Here is a 22499-nt window from a genome sequence, read left to right as displayed (position 1 = left end):
GCTACAGACTAGATGGTTTCAGTGGAGTTTCAGTGTCAGGTGCTAGCTGTCTGGTGTACAGAATGTGTGTCAGAAACACAATTTATCTCCCTCCCTCTAACGACAGAAGACTAATCCACATCACCTGGCACGACGGGTTTCATTGGTGTATTTTCATTTTCAGATGGATTAAAATTCATCTTTTTGTTGCACTTGCCAAAAAGATGGGTTATTTTTTGCTCATTACAACTGCAAGCACATGTTTTTAAAGGGCTAAAATAAAGTTTACCTGTGGCATGCTGGAGGAGAAAAGAAAGTACCACATTAATACAGGTATCTGCAGATACTCGAACCTGCAGTATCCGATATTAAAAAGTTGTATTGAGTCATCCCAAGTTTCTACCAGAAAAGATCGATCATTTCAACTTTCATGATTGATTTTAGCTTCAAAGACAGACATTACTTCATAAATACTAAAAGTGTTTTTTGTTTGACACAGGCAATAATGGCTGTGGCTGCCAAAGAAAAGATGGAAAAGATGTCAGTCCACAGTCTTGGGAACAACATTTGTAAGATCCAAACTAATAGGAAATCTGGAAGGGCAGAAATCAATGTCTTTTTGAGCGTAAGGCAACACAGCAACAGTGGTACTGTGGTACTCTCAAGATTCTGATCCGGTCTGTTATGGAAGACGCACAAACTAATCGATTTATATGGTTACTACAGAAAAAGGTAACAAAAACAATGGCAAGACACCACTAGGTGAATACAAACTGAATAAAGCTGCCAGACATGAACACATCTTAACTGGCCTGTCTCTGCACATCGCAGACACAACTGCTTTAAAGTCCCATTCATCAGCCCCCAGTCTACTGAGCAGAGTAATACTGACTGACTGTGACTGGTCAGTAATGTACTGTAGATTGAGGTGTGTCCTTGGACTGCCACTTTAATCAATAGGGGGTGAAACCTCATCAAAATCTAAGGAAAACCCCAGCTTTCGATCACGCTGTCTATTTCTTAATGCAAATAAGTGAAAGAGCAGAGAGTGAAACCAATGTGGTTTTAGGAGAAGGTCTCTGCCAGTATTACCTGTAGAATACAAATGCTGGCAGCTGAAAAATGTAATTTCAGTCAGAATAAACATAAAGAGGAAAGCAGTTCTGTTATTGAAGGCACGACATCAGGTACACGTTTGTGCACAGCATGTGAGTGTTGGAGTGAATGGAGAAAACAATGGTGTTTTTCTTTGATTGTTCCTCTTTATCCACTGCAAAGGCTTAGCTTGAGAGTCTGGGAAAATGTCAGTCCAAATGGTGCGTTAAGCATGACATTTTACATTTCCTTAGACTTACACAAATCAGACGGACTACAACCAATATAAGTTGCTGTTGCTTTTACCAAGTAAAAAAAAGAATCACAGTGGGCTTAAGTGGCAGGACCAGTAATAGCTCAATGATAGTTGTGTCCCATCTGATCTATGAGGCTTTCAAATACAGGCCATTAATTAAACCAAGTCGTGTAGTGTAAATATTATTGTTTTATTGTTTGTTGTAGGGATGGCTGGATACTCAGATTGCAGTATTGTAATTGGGCATAAAACTGGTATCACTCTATTCACATTTAAAAAAAAGGTAACATTCCAAGGTCATTCCTTTTACGTTTCCTAGCACAAATGACAAATGCAAAAGGGTGTCCTATTTTCGCAGATGGCCTTTCAGCACAGTTATCTCAAAGTCTATTTGAGTAAATCTCTAAGCTTTCCATCCCTCAATCTGGGCTTTTGATTCCAGATTTTGTGGCAGATCCTCTCAAACTCCTGAAAAAATATGAGTGAAAACTCTCTATGACTAACTGTTGTGCAGAACTCAAAGTAGCGCTCCATCAAATGACGTGTTCTAAGAAGCAGGTTTCCCAGCAACCTCTTCCTACTTTGCATTCATTCATTCACTTTGCCCTTAACGCTTGCCAGTCTCTCTGTCCGTGTGTGGAAGGAGAACCCTGGTGGCATGATGCTGTCACCGTACGGTTTCACTGCAGGGATCTTTTATGCAGATAATGAGCAGTGTCTGGTGTTCACCTGACATAGTTTGGAATTCTGCCCAAAGGCTTCAATTTAGTTTCATCATACAAGAGATTCTTCCCTGTGCTCTCAGAGTCTCCTAAATGCCATCTGTCAGACTCCAAGCAGGCTGTCATGTTCCTTTTACTCAAACCAGCCTTGCCTACCTTGGAGGCGTGACTGACGGAGCACTACCAAGATCCTACCGCCATTTCTGCAGATAGCTACTCTGTTAGAGTGTCCATTATACTCTTGACATTCCTATAGCCGTCTCTGCATAGTTATAAAATCATAGTTTGAAAAAAAAAGATTAAAGCCCTTGACCAAATGTAAAGATTTCCACATTTATTCATGAAAGTCGACAGATAGTTCTCTAAGAGTATCTTAGTCCCAGGTCAAACTGAAAAGCATTTACTTTATGCATTAAAAATGTATGTTTTTCTATTCTATTAATTTAAAACATTTCAGAAAAGCATTAATAAAATACTGCACGCAAATAAATGGGCTGAACGATAAATTGTTCAAATATTTGACAAAACCAGGTCATATTGTTGAACTGAGGGTAAAAAAAAAATCCAACAGCCAAACGTTGTTGCCAAGTGACTAACGCTGTTCTGATCTATTTTGTGGAATAAATGCCAGTTACACAAAAAAAACACCGAGCTTAACAACACGTCAGCCCAAAGTCAGTGCATTGACACTGAGCTGCTGTTTCAAATGCAGCACCAAAGGCACGCTGCGTTCTTTGATTTGTGCTCTGTTCCTCCATGAGTCTGATTTTCTGTGCAAACCCCTGACGGCCTCACCTCAGTGCCTTCACAAAGACTCCATTAAATTACATACAGTATGCTCGCCGCCTAATGTATCTTAGACAGAGCTGTGAATTTGTAGAACACAGTGCAGACACATTTGCATTCGGAGGATTAAAAATGTCCCAGGGATTAGGAGCTACTTGTTCGGCAGCATATGGTAAAAGAACCCGTCTCTGCTGGTAGCATTTGACCTCTTGTCCTCACATTAAGGCTGCAGCTTGTTTTGAATTCATTTTTTTGTCTGTAACCGATGGAACAAAAAAAAATCAAAGTCAAAGGCCCTAACCTCATATAAAAACAACAACAAAAAAAAAACATTATAAATTAAGGCCTTGGGCACTATTAAAAGAAAACCATTTAAGAGATTTAAAAAATAAGAGATCACACAGAAGCAGCATGAGGAGGCTACGATCCAAAAGCACACCGCCTGTGTGCAGCAACGGCACATATTTGAATTCAGACAAACCGTTTTGAAGAGTAACAGAGCACATTTGCATGTGTGCAGGGAATATGAAGGAGAATGGGAACGTGAAATGAAAACATAAAACTCTGGGAATGAACAGCGAACGCCAGAAAAAAAGGCACAAGAGTAAGACCATTGATGAGACTGAATATGTCTAAAGCAATCAATTTCTAGAAGTATCAAAAAAATTGAAGGCTGTTAATGACACGAAAAAACCAACAGACTTCAGGTGCAGCCAAGGTAACTATTAAGAAGGATCACTTTTATGTCACTGTCATCTTTTATTAGGTTTTCCGCACAGTGGCTTTTGGGCAAAGTTGCAACCTAAGGTTGGGGATGAGCTGGAATTGAACCAAGTGCCTTCTGGCCCTGCCATTCTACAACTCTAGCCCCCCGCTAAAAGTCACTTTAAAGAATAAAGACTGAAAAGAAACACCATGTGCAGCCAAATACAGTGGCTTTAACGCAACCTCAATGTGACCTCTAAAGTATAATGAAAATAAACAAGAGCAGCGCTTTGCCTGGCATCTAACGTAAAGGAATATGACCTTTACTAAATGTAGGCCTTTCTGTTGTTAGTTTCTGCTAAGAGAACTATTTAAGGGTGAGAAAATCAAATAGCTCCAAACAAACAGCCACCAAGGGCAAATCAGGTCCATAGGGACGGTGAAGCGTGTTTACATTAAATGTAGTTCCTTTTCAATACAGTCATGCAAATTAGCCGTAGTATGCTTCTATTCCCCCAGCAGTCACCTCATATTAGTATTCAGGCGCAAACTGTTGGTCTTGAATGAAGGACACACAAGACTGAGTGAAACCTTGTTCCTTTTCTAATAAAACTGTCACTATGAAAATGGGGCTCTTTGACGAGTTCCCAGTGGAAGTAAAGGAAGTAAAGGCTGTGTACTCTGAGGTTAGAGAGGGACAGGAACTGCTGGTAGGTATGTCTGTGTGTGTGTGTGTGTGTGTGTGTGTGTGCTTGGGTGAATACATTACACTACATTACATTCACTTTTATCCAAAGCGACTTACAATTTGAGGAACAATGAAGCTACAGTAAACATGGAGGTCATAGTGTAAGAAGGAGGTGCATGTTGGATGTAAGTGGGTTTGTGAGGATAGGAGGTGTTCTTTGAAGAGAAGAGAAAGAGCACAATTCAGTTTCACCTGAAGACCGAGCAGCAGTTACATGCATATAATTTGATTTCAGATAATGATTGATATTCTGCAGGCTAAATGAAATTAATTTCAATGGTTATCATAATGGATATGAAAAATACTCCCTTTAGTTTTAGCTCTTATGGTAATTTGTTTGAGAAACCATATTGAAATATATTATAAATCTGAACATTTTTTAATAAATATTTTATCACATTTTCAATTTAATCACTTATGTCTTAACCTCTTGTAAATGAAGCTCAGGATGAAGATTTCATATATTATACGTTGATATTACTCAAAATTGGCATTTGTTTGCTTTATGCAAATGTATGTTTATTGCAGTGATTTAAAATAAAGCTCTAAAATATTTACCAGAGAAACCTTTAAGGTTCAGCACACTATCTGGGTACATCACATTTCCATGTAATGCTTTTAGATTTGTTAGAAATGTTGCACCCTGACTGAGGGCAGTGGCTCTCTTTATTTCCTCTACTGGGTAGAGTTGATGTAAAACTATAAAGCAGTATACTGCACAATAAAAAGGCAATTCTTTTTTGGGGAATTACTCATCTCACTGCATTGCATCGACATAGTGAGGTGATTACCCGGTTCGAATCTACAGTAAATGTGGAGAGTACCATCTGGCAGGGGTTGGGTAGCTGAGTTTGGTTTTTATAAGACAATTTTCTTCGTCTTGTTTGTTTTCATCCAAACTTTCCTGCTCAATCACTTGATTGCTCCCTGAGTCCCTAATCAACACGCCGGGGTTTAATCACAGAGGGTACACAAGTTAATCTCGCATCAAGAAACAGCAGTGATAAAAGTCATTTGCGTAACGTCTGTGTTGTGTGGTTTCATTTGGCAGCCTAATTTAAGTAATAATTTAGGTGTGTATCAACATGTTTTCTAAGACTAATTCAAATGCTTACATGTTTTAAAGAACAATTTTTGGGAACACGTTATTTTGAATATTTGCTCAAAAAGAGCAGATAAAACGGGAAACGCTTGTCCTATAGGTTTTAACTTTTGGATTTAAATTGTTGTTTTTTTCATAATCTTTTATTATATTGCTAAAGCTGAGGTTCAAATGTAACAATGCCATATATGCCTTTATTATATGGGACAATACATTTGAACCTGTATTGACAGGTTTTGCTAACCATATCATCAATATATAACATATATAATAATAAATTGGATTTAGGCAAAAATAGAAAACAACGCATGGCACACATTGAACACAAATTGATTACCTGCTCGGCATAATTCTATTCAGTTTTAAACCACTTTCAACTATAATTGCCACCTCAAAAGTACAGTGCATCTCTATAGAAAATCCCTGAGAGCAAACTTCATGATTTGAAATGGTGTGTAATCTGTAACAATGGAGCATCCACGCCTGAGGACAATGTCTGCCTCCAACTCTCCTTTTCTTTTTTATTGTCCTATGCATATATTCATATAATCTCATTGCGAAGGGGCACAGAGCATTACTCACTGTCTCACCCTGTATTACTCTTCAGTAATTTACATAACCCAATGGATATAATTTGTCCATAGGTCGCTCTGAAGAGAACGGCTTCACGCTGCAGATCCAGAGACACACCCTTGCTTTTCATCCCGTGCCTATTATTGATCCGGTCCAACATATTTGCTCTTGTAATTCCACGGACAAGAGTAGCAGAGTGTGTAAGGGCGGCTCTGTGCACTTAATGTTTTATTATGTGTGAAATGTGAGTGTGCCTTTGCGAAGTTGTAGTGGGCTGCAGATGGAGACCTGATGTAAACCTTAAAAAGGAGTTAGCTTCTCTAGTGGTGCTTTGTTTCATCAGCAGCATCTGCCTAATGTTGAGAGGTCATTTCATACAGTTGAAGAAGCTGTCCTCAAGGACATTTAGACCTCTGTATGAAAGCCTGCTGGGGCTAAACGCTCTCATTGAACAAATACAGCTTTGCAAATGACCTTAAAAACAGACAGTGACGACAGCACATGTTAAACTGAAGTGGTTTAAAGATGTAAACATTTGCAGAGGTTAAAATAGGACATATGCAGAAGTGACACTCGTTGTACACAACAGTCTGTACTCCCTCCTGCAAGAGGCTGCTACTCTTTGAAACCAGAGTATGAAAAAGAACAACAGACTTGGTGGCTGTCGTCCCAGAAAATGGAAGGATTTGAAACAAATCCTACAGTGCATTTCAGAGACAGGGAAGAACATTTCATCTGAATCTGTGCAGCAGAGCACCATAGTATTTGGAGAAACTGGGAGAGAGAGTGGGGGAGGGTTTAGCACTCGCCAGAGTACCCCATCATTAAATTTGCTTTAATGCCATCCCCGCACAGTAAAGGGAAGGGCCTGGATCACTGAGGGCAAGTAAACAAGCTTTGTCTTGTATTAGCAACACAGAAGTGCCAACGTAGCTGTGGGGTATACAGACTGTAACGTAGAATTAAGCTACAGCAGCCTCGCCTGTGCATTGAAGCAAAAAGAGAGGAAGCAATCTTTTGAGAATTTGTAGAAATACTAAACTCTATCCCTGCGCCCCCCACCCTCTCTCTCTGACTCTATACAGTATATATGTATATATATATATAAATGTATATGTATATATAACTATGTATGTATATATATACTGTATGTGTGTGTGTAAACAAATATATCTATCTATATAAACAGATATTAGGGTTCTCAAAATGGGTTAAGTAATTAATTAATTAAAGGTTATTCATTTTAAAATGTTTTAACATATTTCGCGTGTATATCGCATGGGCAGAATGAAACACAGTCAATATCTAACAATTCCAACATCCATCCACCTAGTGGGCATTGCACATACTGCAGTAAAGGTTTTTGTTTAATGAAGCAGCTCCAGCCTAAACTGCCATCTCAACATCAGGTCAGACACAGGCTCAGTGCAGGGCAGTAAGTCAAAGTTGATAAGCTGACTGAACTCCCACTGAGCAAGATTCATCTCAGAGAATTATCATGATTAGTCATGATTAATCGACAGCTCCCCTGTGATTTGTTAGATTACTATTTGAATCATTTAACAGCACTGTTACAGTATATTCTCTCTATATATCATCAATCAATCAATACATTTATCAATAAATATACAATATTTGTTTACCTACGTATATTCACAAAAACGAATGGCATTGTACTGTTTTGTTTTATTTCAAAAGAGATTTAAGCTAGATTTAATCCAATAAGAGATATTTCAAAGGACGGCCTTGGTTACTGTTGCTGCTGCATTACCTGTTCTCATTCCGCTGAGTGTATCTTGGCTGGGGATCTACATCACCATCATTAACATCATAACTCGCTGCAGGGTCCTGAGAAAAACAGAAAAGTAGATTTCAGTACACCGAGGTAGTTACCCTTTCAAGCCCTTCATCTGTCGACGCTGTCCACAGTCGGGCACTTAGTTCACAGCCTACAGTCTGAGTGTCCTTTGTCATTTTGCGTTTTTGACTCACGTAATTGTTGACGAGGTCAGGATGGTTTTTCTCAATTCCATCATCCAAAATAGTCACCACAACTCCTCTTCCTGTGTAGCCCTGAGCCCAGGCTTCTTTGGTATTCAGGTCCTGGCGTGTGGGGTTGGACTGGAATAGACAAAGGCTCTTTATTCAGCTGTCAATCTGCTGTGAATGACACTTATACCAAACAGACCAACACAAGTCATGTCGTTGTGTTAAAACAGAGATGTTCTGCAAGAGTCAAAATGTGGCAGAGAATAAAGGACCAACGTTATCCCAGATAGAAAAAATACCCAGGTCCCAATGATAAAAATAAAAATAAATAAATAATGTATAAACCCTGTAAAAGGTGAACGGCCCACAGTGAGCTTCTCTCGAAGTTACTCTTACTGAAAATGAAAAAAAAAACAAAACAAAAAAACAATCAGGTACAGTAGCTACTGTAGGTGGCTGCTATTTCTGAATTAAAAAAGAAAATGTGGTAAAATTATAGCTTTTCAAAAGAAAATGTGGTAAAATTATAGCTTAAGTTAGTCTCATAAGTCTCAAACTCATAAGTTTATTGGTTATTTATTTTTGACTGCACATCCATGGCAGATTAATCTGAGGTGAGAAACAGTTTTATTTTGTTATTTATATAATACATTTACAAATAAATTAAATTGCTCATTCTACTTAATGTGACTAGATTATTATCTTATTCCACGGAATATTATATTTTCTCTTTCTCTCTTGCACAGGGAGACACCCCTGGATTCCACAGATGTAAATTCCATCCTGATAAAGGGCTATTATGTATGTAAAGATATAAAGATAAAGATGTACCTTATATAATTATTAGCAATTATTCTGAAATACAAGACCTTAAAAAAGACAGTACGATATCACAATTACTGCATTAGTTCTTATTAGAAAAATTATCATGCATCTCCTTATATAGAGGGTACGTTTAAAAGAAAGAAAATTGTATTTTAATCATACAGTAGATTCACAATTGCAGAAAAACGAGTTCCAGACAATAAAAATCAGAGAACCTCACGCACCAGGTACCACTGCTTAGGGAAATCAGGGTCCGGTGGATCTTCATATACATCCCTCTTACATCTTCTTCTTACCACTTGCTGCTCCATCCACAGAACCTGGGGAGGCCAGACACACAGGGTGATAATGAGATTCAAATATTTTGTAATATATTCACAGACCGGATATATAAAAGCATGCCTTAGCTATGTTTTTTGAAGTATAGGTTTGGCAGAAGACAGCGATCAGGAGACAAAGCTGACAGAAACAAAGAAATGTCTGCCCCATTTATTTGTGATTTAATTTAACTTACCATTTATTGATGATGCACAATATGTATGGTTGGATTCAAGGTTTACATTCAAACTGTCTAGGGCACACGTGTCAAATTCAAGGCTCGTGGGCAAAATGTGGCCCGCCATTTTTTGTGGGGTGGAGGGGTGAACATAAAACATTAAAAAAACATTAGCAAACATTTAGAAAAATACAACTCTTCTGCTTTTTCTCCAAACAGTCATAGCTTTGAAAAGGCTACACAAAATTATGTTCATCCTGAACTTTTAACATTCTCCAGTAAATGATTAACTAAATGAACTTTACTTTTGCTCTGCATCATGCCTCATATTGAGCACAGAAAATCCAGCCAATTAGAGCTAACTAGCGTTAGCTATGACAGTCCAGGTACAGGGAAATGGTGTAGCCAGCCAACACTAGACCAGATGACAGGGTTGAGAGCCAAAAAGCCTTAAAACGTTGAATGTAATTGCTGTAATTGAACTCCGACTTTGTCCTTAGCTGTGAATGTAATGGAGAGATGAAAAAAAGTAATGGATAAATATAGCTAAAAATAAAAATAAATGTTTTGGTCATAGACATTGATTTAATTACTTTTCAGTGCCAAATATTGCTACTGTGTTTGGTAAAAAAAAGGAATTGATTTTGAGTCACATCCCATGACAGGTTAAAACAAAGTCACTGTTTTATAGCCAGCTAATTTAAATTTTGTGATTATTTGCAGATATTTGTAAAATGATAATGTGTTGGAATGGAATCACTGCACATCCATAATAAAGTACCCAACAGCCTGAATATATAAAAGTTCTGGAAACACAAACAACACTTTGTGGGTTTTTTTTTTGACTATTAATGAGTTGGCTGACAGAAATATACAATATTCATAACTGAACATTTTCGTTGCATGACAGAGGCGCTAACACAGCACCAGTACAATTCACTGTCAGAGGAGAGAGAGGGAGAGGGAGAGAGAGAGAGAGAGAGAGAGAGAGAGGAACTCTGTAACACTGTCACAGGAGGGAGAGAAATGAATAAAGAGACAGAGACAGAGACAGAGACACGCAGTGAAGGACCTTTGCACCACTGCATGCAGTCGAAGACCTTATGCTGCAGTTTTTAGACAACCACCTAACCATAAACAAATTGATTCTTTCGCTTACAGAGAAGGTGTGGTGTGTGCAAAGATGATGACAAACAAACGGTACAACGATAGCAGTAAAAGCTTACGCTTCATTGCCATTGTCACCTTGCCTGTATGTGATTATTCTAACAGGCGGTAATAGGTACTGTAGCATGTTGTGCCAAGTGGAACAACAGAAGTACTATAGTGTAAGACCCTGCCTAATTAACACTGAGCAAATACTGGGAATGTACTCAACAACAACTTCATTAGTACTGACAAATTAAAGTCACAGCGTGCATTATCCTTAACATTAGTTTTGCATTCTAAGCAGATTTAACTGCACTTTTTTTTTTAGAAATCACTTTGATCTTTAAATACCATTTATCCACCCCACATGCTGTGTACTCTTTGTCACTGCGGGGTATGTACTTGTGTATTTTGCCAAAGGCCAAAAGTTGCATCTGAGCGAGAAATCTGATAAACTGAAGTGGTCGACGGCGGACTTCAACTATTTCAATGAACTTCATCTATTAGACCTCCATGTCAAAACACAAGTTACTGTAAAATGCATTTATTTACAAATCACACTGAGGATTTCTTAGAAGTGAAGAATCAATCCCCTGCATTTTAACTACTGACACATACAGTACTTGGCAGTTGGAGTCAACCTTTTGTATCACTGTCTATGATCCTTCTGCCTCACCTCTCTTGTCTCCTCCACTTCCTGCCCTCTGTTGTTTCCCACTCATGTGATTACCTGCTCATCCTCGTGAGTATCTTATCAGAGTTCCGAGCCTCTTGCTTGTATATATTCTATCCCTTTCTGCTTGTTGTAACAGTTAGCCTTTGTCTCACCTGTATATCTGTTTCTTGATTAGGGATGGCTCCATCTATCCCTCAAAATCAGTACTAGTCCAATATTGGCCAGAAATTCAGGATCAAACATAAAAAAACAACAGCCATAGCCTGTGTGATTGGATACCTAAGCCCAAACGCTCAACCTAACATTGTCCGACATGTTTTAAACAGGACACTATCGCCTTAGCAACGGGAGTCATAGACTGTTATCGGCAGATAATCCAAGTTGCTGTATCGGTATCAAACATGAAAAGGTTATATCAACTATCTCCTAGTCCTGCTTACAGAGACTCTAATGACATGATCCATGTTACTCAGTTTATGTCCACCGCACACCAGATAAAACCTCAGTATGGTACATGACAGCTTTCTCTTGAGTGTCACAACCCATGTCGCTGTAAATATATTTGCTGTCTCAAACATGCGTGATTCTCTCTAGTCTGACCGGACAGCCTGGAGCCCCTCTGCTCTCAAAGCCTTGTTAGCTTGACCCTTGACAAGACAAGTTTCACTCCAAGTCACTGCATCTCACTAATGATGTCTTGGGGTCACAGTGCTTGTCAGGAGATATTGCTGGAGATTCTCAGCCACTTTTACTTTGGCTCAGGAACAGATAGTGCTTAGTCCAACCTGTCTTCTGGCTGTTGCACTACGGACAGGTGTAGCAAATATGCTCTCATTTTACAACTGACAAACCTTCAGAACAACATGTTTGCATCATCTCTGTCTTGAACCTGGCAACTGTTGTGATTATTGGTGGCTGACCTTTATTTTTTCTTTTACTCAAAGACATATTCAGCTGATGCTTTGGAAAATCCCAAAGGGTAAATTTGAGGCAATGATATTGATTAAAACAATAAATAATAAAATTGTAAAACAAGTGGTTGAGCTAGAGCAGCCAACTGATTAAGATACAATGGGGGAAAAAACTAACTGCCAAATCTATCGTATGTTTAGTCCACAGAAAATGATTAAATACATACTTAAGCATTAAATGTTTGAAGAGATAAATGGAAAAAAATGTCCACAGCTCTGATTTTCAACAGGAATTTACAATAATTTTGAGCATTTTTAGCTTTGCTTTATCTCACAGCTAGGGAGAGAAAAAAAGAGGATAATTTAGAGGTGATAACCACAGCTGGTGAAGTTTTATGATGTCTTTTTATGATGATAATATCTGAACCTTCCTTGCACCCACACAAACTTGAAGTTCTAAAGCATTTGTTTGAAGATGTGCACCTGCAACCCTGTTAAATCTCTTTTGTGTTTTACTGACAGAAAACAAGCAACGTTATATAAGCTCGCTGTGGAGAACTCTCGTTGCATGTCCCTTGTTGCCCTTCTTTGTTATCAAGCTATTTAAACTACAAACTCAAGATCAAATAACATTTTTATGCTCAAGAAAATGAGTTCTATTTCAGACGACAGCTACAACTGTGATGTAGCTTCACATTGTTCACACTGAGCTGAGTCTGCAGTATGATGTGTGGAGCAAGAATGATGAGAATGGATTCAATTGTGTGAAGAATTATCATTTAAAAAAACCTTTATTAAAGGTGTTCTCCTCTTAATACAGTTTAAAATAGAGTGGACTCCATTACTTTTTACTTTAACCTTCAGCTTTCTTTCACCTCCACAAATATTTTCTTTTCTTTGCAGGATGATTTCTGGCAAAGCCAATATTCCCTTCTAGTAGAAAAACAAAACAGTATTAACTTACTGTCTTGCAGGCATGATGTTCCCATTTTTAAAGTGACATCATTACACTTGGATGTCACCCTCTCAGTAATTCTTCCATTAACTCAAATACAATTCAATTTCTACCATTCTACCAAAATGAGAATCCACATTTTTAAAGCCAAAACTTTCACATGTATAATTATTTTATAATGTCTTTTAGTTTATTTTTTGCTATATTTCACGATATAGCAAATATTTTGCGAGATCTGTGATTTACTGAGGGAGTGAAAGGAGAACCGCGATACACACAAACTGAATGTTATAAAAGACAGAAGTGAAAGCAAGGTCACTGACACTCGCACCTGTGTTGTTTGTGTGGTTATTGCTGCATATTTACAGCTACGCAGTGGCTGGCAGTTTGACAAGCTGTCACTGTTGGTGGCATTTGTTCCTCCTGTCACACACATACCAGACCCCACGTGTGTGTCTTCAGGGCTTTTGTTGCTGCAATTTGCAATTTTAAAGCTGGCATGGACCTTACCTGTGGTTCTTTCTGGAGTCTGACGTGCACCCCCCTGTGGTCAGAGAGAGCCCTCTTTGCCACAGCATGATGTTTGAAGTGATAATAATCTTCAAAAACCTGTACAATCACAAAACGAAAGGAAATTAGTTTCCCCCGCAGAAGCAAAAACCCACGTAATTTTTTATGCCTACCGAAAACATTTATGAGCAGGTGAAAAAAAAGAGAATAAAAGAGCTAAAAACATTCCGGCTGTCTTTCTGTATTCCCCACAAGACTGCAGTACCCGGCCTGCTAGTTAAAAGTCAAGCGTCTCTCGACTTCATCACATGTAAAACACCTTTATTTTACTGCTAACCATAACCATGAATCTCCACTGCAGAAAGACAGTAAAACCATCAAGACTGTTAAAATTGTCGAATGCTAACACAACGGTTATATTATCCTTGTTTAAACCAAATGGATTCTTGTCAGTGCCAGTAACTCAAGGTGGTAAAATGCAAGCGCTCTTGATGTAAAGGGACTTGAGCTCTAGTCAAACAGTCGTACGTGCATCGATTGAAAGGCAACCACAAAAAGCAGTGAACTTTTCCAAGGTCACAATGAGCGGCTTTCACCTCCCAGACCCAGAGATAAAAAACCTTGATCTAAACGTATGACATAATAATTAACAACGTCCAGGTGTGCGCTTGAAGACTAAAATAACCACACAGAAAGTTAAGCCAGACAAGTATCTGCCTTCCCATTCTTTACGTCACCATACACAGGAGAAAAGCCTCCATTTGAAAAGGAAGCGCTGCAATCTGTACTGTAGTGTCACTGGGGACTGGCTCACCTTCACAAGCCCAGTGGAGCAGAGGAAAAGAGGGGGAAAGCAGGAGGGAGGAATGAGTGTGGAAGTCAAAGAGAGGGAAGGAGACAGGCTTTGACAGACCAGGCAGGCAGGATGGATGTGTGTGAAGAGGAAGAACAGCAGACACAGCAGGATGGAAGGTTCTTCTGGGGCTGCAGGCGGATTTTGCAGACTGGCTGTCGGCAAGCCGTCCAGAGTGGAGGCTGAACCTCAGCGGCCCTGTCTGGCATACCTGATATGGTGGAACGCTGCCAAGCTAGCTCTGGCCAATTTGACTTGGTCTGTCAAATGTTTGTAATTAAGACCTGATCACTTGCTGTGTTGATTTTCACATAAACAAGCGCTATAAAGGATTCTGTCTTTTACCAAATAGACTGTAGTCAATTGTACGGTGATGATAGTTAACCTTTGTGATGACACAGAGGAGCAGACTGGAACAGGGGCTATTGGTAAGAGTTTTAAATAGTCACAGCAGGTACTTGTGTTGTAGTGTGTCACTGATTAAAACTAACTTGAGTTAAAATATTACAATAATATGTGCAGTACATCGGACAAAAAATCATTTTGTACCAAAATAAACTAATAGTTTGTAAGGATTGGCAGACACAAACCTAAATGTTAAAATTAATGAAAACAAAATTCAATGTTCAGTGTTATTAGGTTGGTTTTTCTTTTTAAAACGTTCACTCACTTTTAATGTGATGATTGCAACACTTTCCAAAATGCTCGGTGAAGGGCATATTTCAACTCAGTTACCTTCTCTCACCACCTAATATTTGAAATTTGCCAGACTGCGTTTCCAGTCTGTTGCCATACTTTTCTCTTCATAGATTGCAACACATTGCAATGAAAACAAGCTAACCAGCTGAAACAGGGGTTTAGTCGGTTTGTTCCTCTAAAATCATCCCTCACAAGCTTCAGTCAGACCTTGAGCTCCAAAAGAATGAGCCATAGATTTCTCTTTGAGCGAATTTTTCTCTTTGTTGAGGGGATTGTTGAAATCACTGGTAATCCAAGGCTTTATGTTTGGAATACAGTTCATTGTTGTGGAACCAACAATGTCTATTCAAAAGACAAACAGGCCGTGTATAGTGTCCTTCACAAAAGAATTTCTGCAGCTCGTTTCAGTTGACTTAAAATCAGTGCGGCAGAGCTGCGTCTGCTGTCAGCGACCAGAGAATTTGAATGTACAATTGGTCCTCGGCTTACGACGTCCTCAACCCATATGGCCTTTTGTGGTTACGTCGCTATGTCCCAAAAAATGTATTTTAAAAGCCTTGTTCCATCATTTGATGTGTGGCATTCAAGCTAATTATAAATGTGAACCAGCTGTCAAGTGGAGCAGATGAATACGTTATCAAGCTACAGTGGAAGACACCCCCCAAAAAAACTCTTGCGACCCACCTGAGGGTCGTGACCCAGTCTTTGAGCAACAATGGTTTATATAACCTTACATAATATATTTTTCCTTACTCATAAGGCAGTCAATAGACTGACAACACCACTGAGTCTTTAGAAATTGCTATCCAGAACCTTGGGTTTGGGCTGAGTACTCCCTAGGTGTGTGCAGTAGTAAGAGCATGCATGTCCTGTCAGTGTTTGGTTGCTTGACCTCATTTCCAGTTGTGAGGCTGGATACCTCTCTGGTAGCACTGGGAATTTAGTGTGTGAGTCACATCTATCTGAAGAATGTTAGTCTACACAGCCTGCAAAAAATCATAGTTTTCTGCTCAAGGTTTGCTGCTGTGTTAAGTTTAGGTTTGTTTGTGTAAGAACACCTAATATGGTAAATAATACAAAAACATGTTCAACAAATGTTAAGGTCAGAGATAACCATTCAATAAGCACTGTGGTCGTTTCTTTTTCACCATAATGTCCTTGTCAGTCATTTCAATACAATGAACTACTTTGACCAACCCTACATTCATATATACTTTGTGACAGTAACAAACGTCGCAACAAAAGGATGTGACTAGGAAAAAAAACTAAACTAAGAAAAAAAAAAACATGGAAGGCCTTTGGAAGAAAGTTTTTTAATTGCACCGACTCTCACACTGATTGTGGCAGGTCACAGAAGTAATTTGTGCTGTGCCACATTTCGTTTTTTTTTTTTTATTGCAGCAACTTATTTCCCTGAGTGCTGATATTACATATGACCAAGAGTCAGTGGGTCAAAACTGTGAAATTGGAGGTAGAAATGTTTGTGTAACTGCTTGTAAGAACGGTTAATTCAAGCCTCTACTGAGTTACTGTTAATCAATTGTCACACTGTGACCCTGTGAGTCTACATGACAGCGGCCCTGCTCTGTTTACTTCTCAGTGGGCTGTGACACAAATGTCGTGTTCTCTGTTACTGTATGTTTTTTTTTGTTTTGTTTTTATCTCTGTCATGTTGTTTCTCTGACCTCAATCTTCAACAGTTGTGTGCTTCAATAAGGACAAAAAAAGTTGGCAGCAAAACTAGTTCTGATGATGACGGTACAATATTAATTAGGGAGGCTCAATCTGATCAAACAGCACACAGAACGCTGGAGGAAAAAGAAATCATTGGATTGGTCAAAGTTACAGTACTGGACATGAAAACCTACAGGACAACATGAAACAGTTATCGCACATTTTTTGCTTTATATAAAGAATAAAGTAATAAAACTATGGTAATTACCACAATTACCATTTTATCGACTAAAATCAGACACCAAACCTATAACATAGTCCATTAAATATATTTGTGTTCAGAAATGGAGACTATGGGACAAAACAATTACTGATCTATTTCTATTTTTATCAGCATAAATAACAACAATTCTTCTTCTTGAACCACTTCAATCCATGACAGCTTTCACAGTATTCTTTTATGAAATATTTTACTTTAACTTCACGTTCTATTATAGTTGCAAAGAGTGAACTGTCTCATGTTTGTAATTTAAATATTTTTGAACTTATAAGTGTGCACAAGCTGTAGACAGATGGATGTGGGAGTGCACATGCTGCTGAGGTTGCTGTGTAGCTGACATTTGAAATTACACATCTGATTTTTTTTTTTGTCACCCAACTATTTAAAAAAAAGCGTGTTAATGCACACTCCATATTTGTCCCACTCATGGCATCTGTTAAAAAGATTGAGTTAGTATTTTGGTGCACTTTGGGATACATAGTTTTTTTTTTGAAGGTAAATACAAATAAAATGAGGGGGAAAAGAAATAAAAAATAGTTTTACATTTTTCTGTAACATTTAGTAAAACAAAAACTGTCTAGCTGATGGTTCACTTGCTACAGGTTTTGTGCAAACATTTGAAAGATTTGGGTTTTCTTTGTTGCAAATGCATTGGAGTGCTGAGGTTTGCTGAATTCCAGGGGTGACTGTCCTTGTCTTTATTTTCTTCATGAATGTCAATCTTTAATAATCTAACCTTGGCTTACTGTGTTTTGCCAGAACCTTCTTTGGTTTCACACTTCTCTCTAAGTATGCAGACAAATGTTCTGCAGGTCCTACAAGCTGATACACGATAATACAGTATTAAGAGTAAAACAATGCCCTTCACCTGTGAGGAAATGTGTGAAGAGTCTATTTTGTGCCAAACACACTGTAACGAATCATTCCTGATTTGAAAGGTTCACGATAAAAAATGAAGGTCTGCCAGATGCTGTTAAGAAAATAAAAATCATTTGCTGTGAGATTACAAAATGGGGAATGGAATTACATTGAGAGAGTGTTTCACATCTGTATGAAGAACTGTAGTTTGTCAGCCCAGTGACAGATTCATTTCATTTGCCAGGGATGCAAATTACGAACAAGATCATGAATTATAAATGGGTAATATCTGTAGCGACAAATGTAGTAGCCGTAACCTGAAATATTTTAAAGGTCAGTGACCTACTTTAAAATGCAAAGTTTAAGACACGTGCAAATAGGTAAAATAGGCCACATAGGAAAATACTAGTTTCAATCAGCATTACCTTGAGATAAGAAGAAATCAAGATAAAATGCCTAAAATCTCTGAACAAGTTCAACACTGTTGTGGCTCGACGATTCAGCTATTTAAAATATGGTGTGCGTTATTTAGTTGTTTTATAGCTTACATTTAGAAAGAAAGAAATCACAACCCCAAAAATCCTATAATTTACTTCACCAGAGAAACGAGGACAGTCGAGTTGAAAACAAGTTGCAACAATGGTCACGTTTTTTTCCCCCTTTTCTCTGCTGCTTAAATCTCTATCAATCTTATCTCTCATTTTGCCATCTGAGGTATAGGCCGTGTCTTTTGTGTGCCTGAGACACAGATGTCAGGGACACAGCAGATTCCCACAAAGCCTTCAATCCCTTTCTCTTGCTCAATGTTTTTTTTCCCCAACCATTCCGTTTTAGCCTCACACGAAACAAATGCATCCTTTTGAATAACATCTCTCTCTTCCTTTGGGTTTGTATTCTGTGCACAACGTTATATTTGTTTTTGTATTATTGCAGGGGCTTTCAACAATTTTAATTATGGATTTTAACTAAAACGTAGGAGCTAATAATTAAACTCTAATAAGAGGTGAAATTAGTTTGAAGTTTTGTTTACGCCCTCAATACATTCATCAACCCCCATATTGTTGGTCTTTGTAAAACAGCTTTGAAAAACATGTTTTCCTAATTATTCAGCTAAATATTACACACACATTAAAGGGGATTAAGAAAAAGAAACACCAAATGTAGATGCACATTTTGTCCATTTAATGAAAATGAGGAAACAAAATCAATTGCACAAGTGTAGAGTGTTTCCATTCTGTTTCATTGCATGTTCTTGGGGTTATAAAAAAAATCACTAAGACCATTAGACAGTTTTTTGGCTTCACATGAAAATTGTTTTGGTTATTTTTTTGTTAAACTTTTTTTTGTTGCCGTCCTAATGCTGAGTTCTGTTTAATATGTCAAATAAGTAACATAAATGGAACATTATGGAAATTGTGTACTGTTATATATTAACCCTCTATGGGCAAGTTACCATGGTAACATTTGGACATTTCTGCACAAGTTATATATCGTGGTCATGCTCAGTCTCAGCGGGTTTAAAAATCATGTGACATTCACCCACACAATCACAAAGATCTGTTTCACCACAGGTGGGCAGGTAATCAAACAGGGCTACTTCACTGAACTTGATGGTACATATTATAGCATATTTTTATAGAGTTTTCATTAGTCAATGATATGTGCACAGCACCACTCCAAATGGCCCAAACCGTCACCAACAGCAAACTGATTACTTTATGAATGAAGCTCAGAGAACTTCAGGTCAACCAATGATAAAAAAGAAGCTGTCTGTACAGTAAGGATTATTGGTTTATCACTGCATCATAAGTGTATTGCATGAACACTTTAAGGAAATACACACACAGGGCCTGTTGAAGATACACTTCCAGAAACTGCAAAGTCCATTGCCAATTCAAAGAGTAATTCATCTTTCCAAATCCTCAGTCCATGAACTATGCTGGTCTGTGTGTCATCTGGTACCGGGCTCCAGTGTAACTTATTTACTTCATTACAGTAAATAGACTCAATAGACTTATTTTTTTCCAAACAATATGTCTGGATGCTCAACAACCCTTCAATAACCGTTGGCTTCATAGATGTATGAATAGGATGGATTTCTGTTGAAATGATCACCATTCATTCAGAGACCCTATGACAGCATGGTGTTCCATCCAGCGTTTTATAAATCTGTTGTAAGAGTGGCCTACCCTAGTTCAAATGTATGTATTTACATAGTTTTAAATATTGCTTTCAAATACTGAACAGGTTTACACATAACATCAACACATGTCGTGACATATCCAACTGAACATTTTACGCTTTATCATTTATAAGTGTTACTAATTTTATCTTATGTGCGAGACAGGTGGGTGTTTTAAGATGAAGAAAAGCAGTCGATGAATTGAATCATTGGAGTCTAAAAATGCAGTTTGTCATTCAGAGGTGTTGCACTGTGCAACTTAAGCACTGTTGGCCTTTAGTTTATGCCCAGAGGCAACAAGGCACACTGTTGCCAAGTCATAAACAATCTGATCAGAATACACCGCTCCCACTATTGAGCACTCTGAAATGGAAATGTCTTTCTCCACCTTAGCCGAGTGACTGTGTTTAAATCAGCTTGTGCTCCTATATGATTTTGTGTCAACCTATGAATCCCAAGAAGCACTTCAAAAGGCTTCCCATCTAAAGAATAAAAAAAAATCTGCTTCTCGTTAGCGCTGCAGTCTGAGAGAAAAAATCAATAGCAAAGCACTCAAACGGTTGTCCTATTGAGTTAACATACACTAAGATCAGTCACTCTAGTAGAATCACGGAGAGCCAATGTGGGTGTACCACAGCAGTGATGGACTGCTGCAAATGAAACGTCCAAAATGTCCTCTGCCAAGAGCATGCCCTTCACTTCAAGGGCTCAGTTGTCAACTCCGGAAAATGAAACCTGTCAGCACCTTCAGATGTAACGAGAAGATGCACCGCTACAACACGAAAAAAACAAAACAAAACAAAGCCAAAATCCCAAAGAAAAAAAAAGCACAACTCAGGAAAAAAAAAAAACAGACTCACAAGGCCAAAATGACACACCTCTGTACTTCTGCCGACCGCCGTCTGTGTGTTACAAGGGTCATTAAAAAGGCAACCATCCCCAGCTTGTCCCTTGTGGGCCCTTCTACTGACAGCGGCGTGTTTATAAGCAGTGGGATCCTGTGAGTTTTCTGGATTATTCTTTTCCAGCATAACTCAGCCCACTGCTTTTTTCCACCTCACCTATGCTTATCAGCCTCTGTCAGGCTCCATCACCCTGGCTTTTGGGAACTGATGCAAATTGGTTCCATTTCAATTCAGCTCTTCTTATGTTAATATCTTTACTCCCTGTGTCTTTCACCGAACCCCCAGTGACTCTCCCTTGATTCCATCTATTAATACCCACACTTTCAGTGCTTCCATTTCATCCCTCTTCTCGTGTTAAAGCTCTTATTAAATCAGTCATATCTTCCAATTGGTTCAGTGAAAAAACTAGGAAGGGAATCTGACATTTCGAGGCTGTACGAGTGAGTGTGATTTATTTTTTTTACGAAAGCATTTATGGAGCACTGAGTGCACTAAATTTTCTAGGACGCTGTGGATGTATCACTTTTTAAGGAACAGTGATTCTTATATTGTAAATCTGTCATGACTGCAAATTGTGGTGTTTGCTTCTTGTGTGTTCACATTTAGTTTCCTGTGACAACAGATTGCCAATTTTTGGGGTCACAGCAAATTAAACTCCAAAGAGATCACAGTGTAACGCTTGTTTTTCTAATCTCTTTTGTTCAGTTATTTTTAGTGCTGTTTATCAGAACACTGATTTGATGCAAGAGTTTTCTGTGCTGTAATCACAGTTGAGTAAAAAGAAAAGGAAGGAAATTCATGTTTAAAAAATTAAACTTAAACCAAAGACAACAAAAGTATATATATATATATGTTTAATGAAGTGGTAGCTGTGGATTAACCACAATTAATCATGATTAATCATAATCAAAGAGAATCTTGAGAAACTGTAATTAATTATAGAATTATGAGATAAATCAATAATCCTGAATATGAAACAAATTATATATTGCCGTAACAGAAAGACAATAAATATATAAATACCATTACTGTGTCAGGACTTTCAAAACATCAGTGAAGCTGATTCAACAATATTAATCAGTCTACAGTCCCTCACCATCCATTTGGTAATTGTGTCAGCAGGCTTGTCAGCTGGAGAGTTACTTCCTTCCCTGTGCTCTGTGAAGCTGATGTGACGCAAGCCAGGGATTGGACCTGGAGCTAAATCCTCCATTTCTGCATTCTGTGTGTTAAGATAATATTTTTAAGCTGTGTTTGTAGGTGAAAAGAAACTTTTCTCACAAGACTAAGTGGATGGGCCGTGGAAGTGTTAAACATACAGTGCTCACCATTTTTCAAAATGTTCACAAACACGATTTGACAGCGGTAGTGATTTACTCAACACTCAAACCTAAAAAAGTTTGTGGATACTTGTATACTGTAGTTACTGCTATGATATGGAGGGTAACTCTGTGTTGCTTACTCTGACGCGTGTCTGAGCAGTGGACGGAGGTCAAAGTAATAAAACTTCTGGTGTCTGATTAACAAATGTTAATTAGGTTCATTATAAAACTTCAGCAAATTATTGCATG

General features: G+C 38.2%; 1 protein-coding gene across 2 annotated transcripts in view; it reads right to left on the bottom strand.

The window, feature by feature from the left end:
- Positions 1-22499, bottom strand: part of furinb (furin (paired basic amino acid cleaving enzyme) b) — an 83967-nt gene that overhangs the window by 27087 nt on the left and 34381 nt on the right. For both annotated transcript variants that reach the window (XR_003049834.1, XM_008312526.3), the window contains exons 3-6: positions 13478-13576; positions 9005-9100; positions 7959-8087; positions 7738-7814 (exon numbers count right to left, since the gene is read on the bottom strand). Coding sequence is in view for 1 of the 2 variants with exons in the window: in XM_008312526.3 (XP_008310748.1) it covers positions 7738-7814; positions 7959-8087; positions 9005-9100; positions 13478-13576 (401 nt within the window). In the remaining variant the exon portion in view is untranslated. The remainder of the gene's footprint in view (positions 1-7737; positions 7815-7958; positions 8088-9004; positions 9101-13477; positions 13577-22499) is intronic.

Source organism: Cynoglossus semilaevis, chromosome 6 (genome assembly GCF_000523025.1).
Source record: "Cynoglossus semilaevis isolate Cse_v1.0 chromosome 6, Cse_v1.0, whole genome shotgun sequence".
Lineage (NCBI taxonomy): Eukaryota > Metazoa > Chordata > Actinopteri > Pleuronectiformes > Cynoglossidae > Cynoglossus > Cynoglossus semilaevis.
This window is presented reverse-complemented; position numbering and strand designations above follow the sequence as displayed.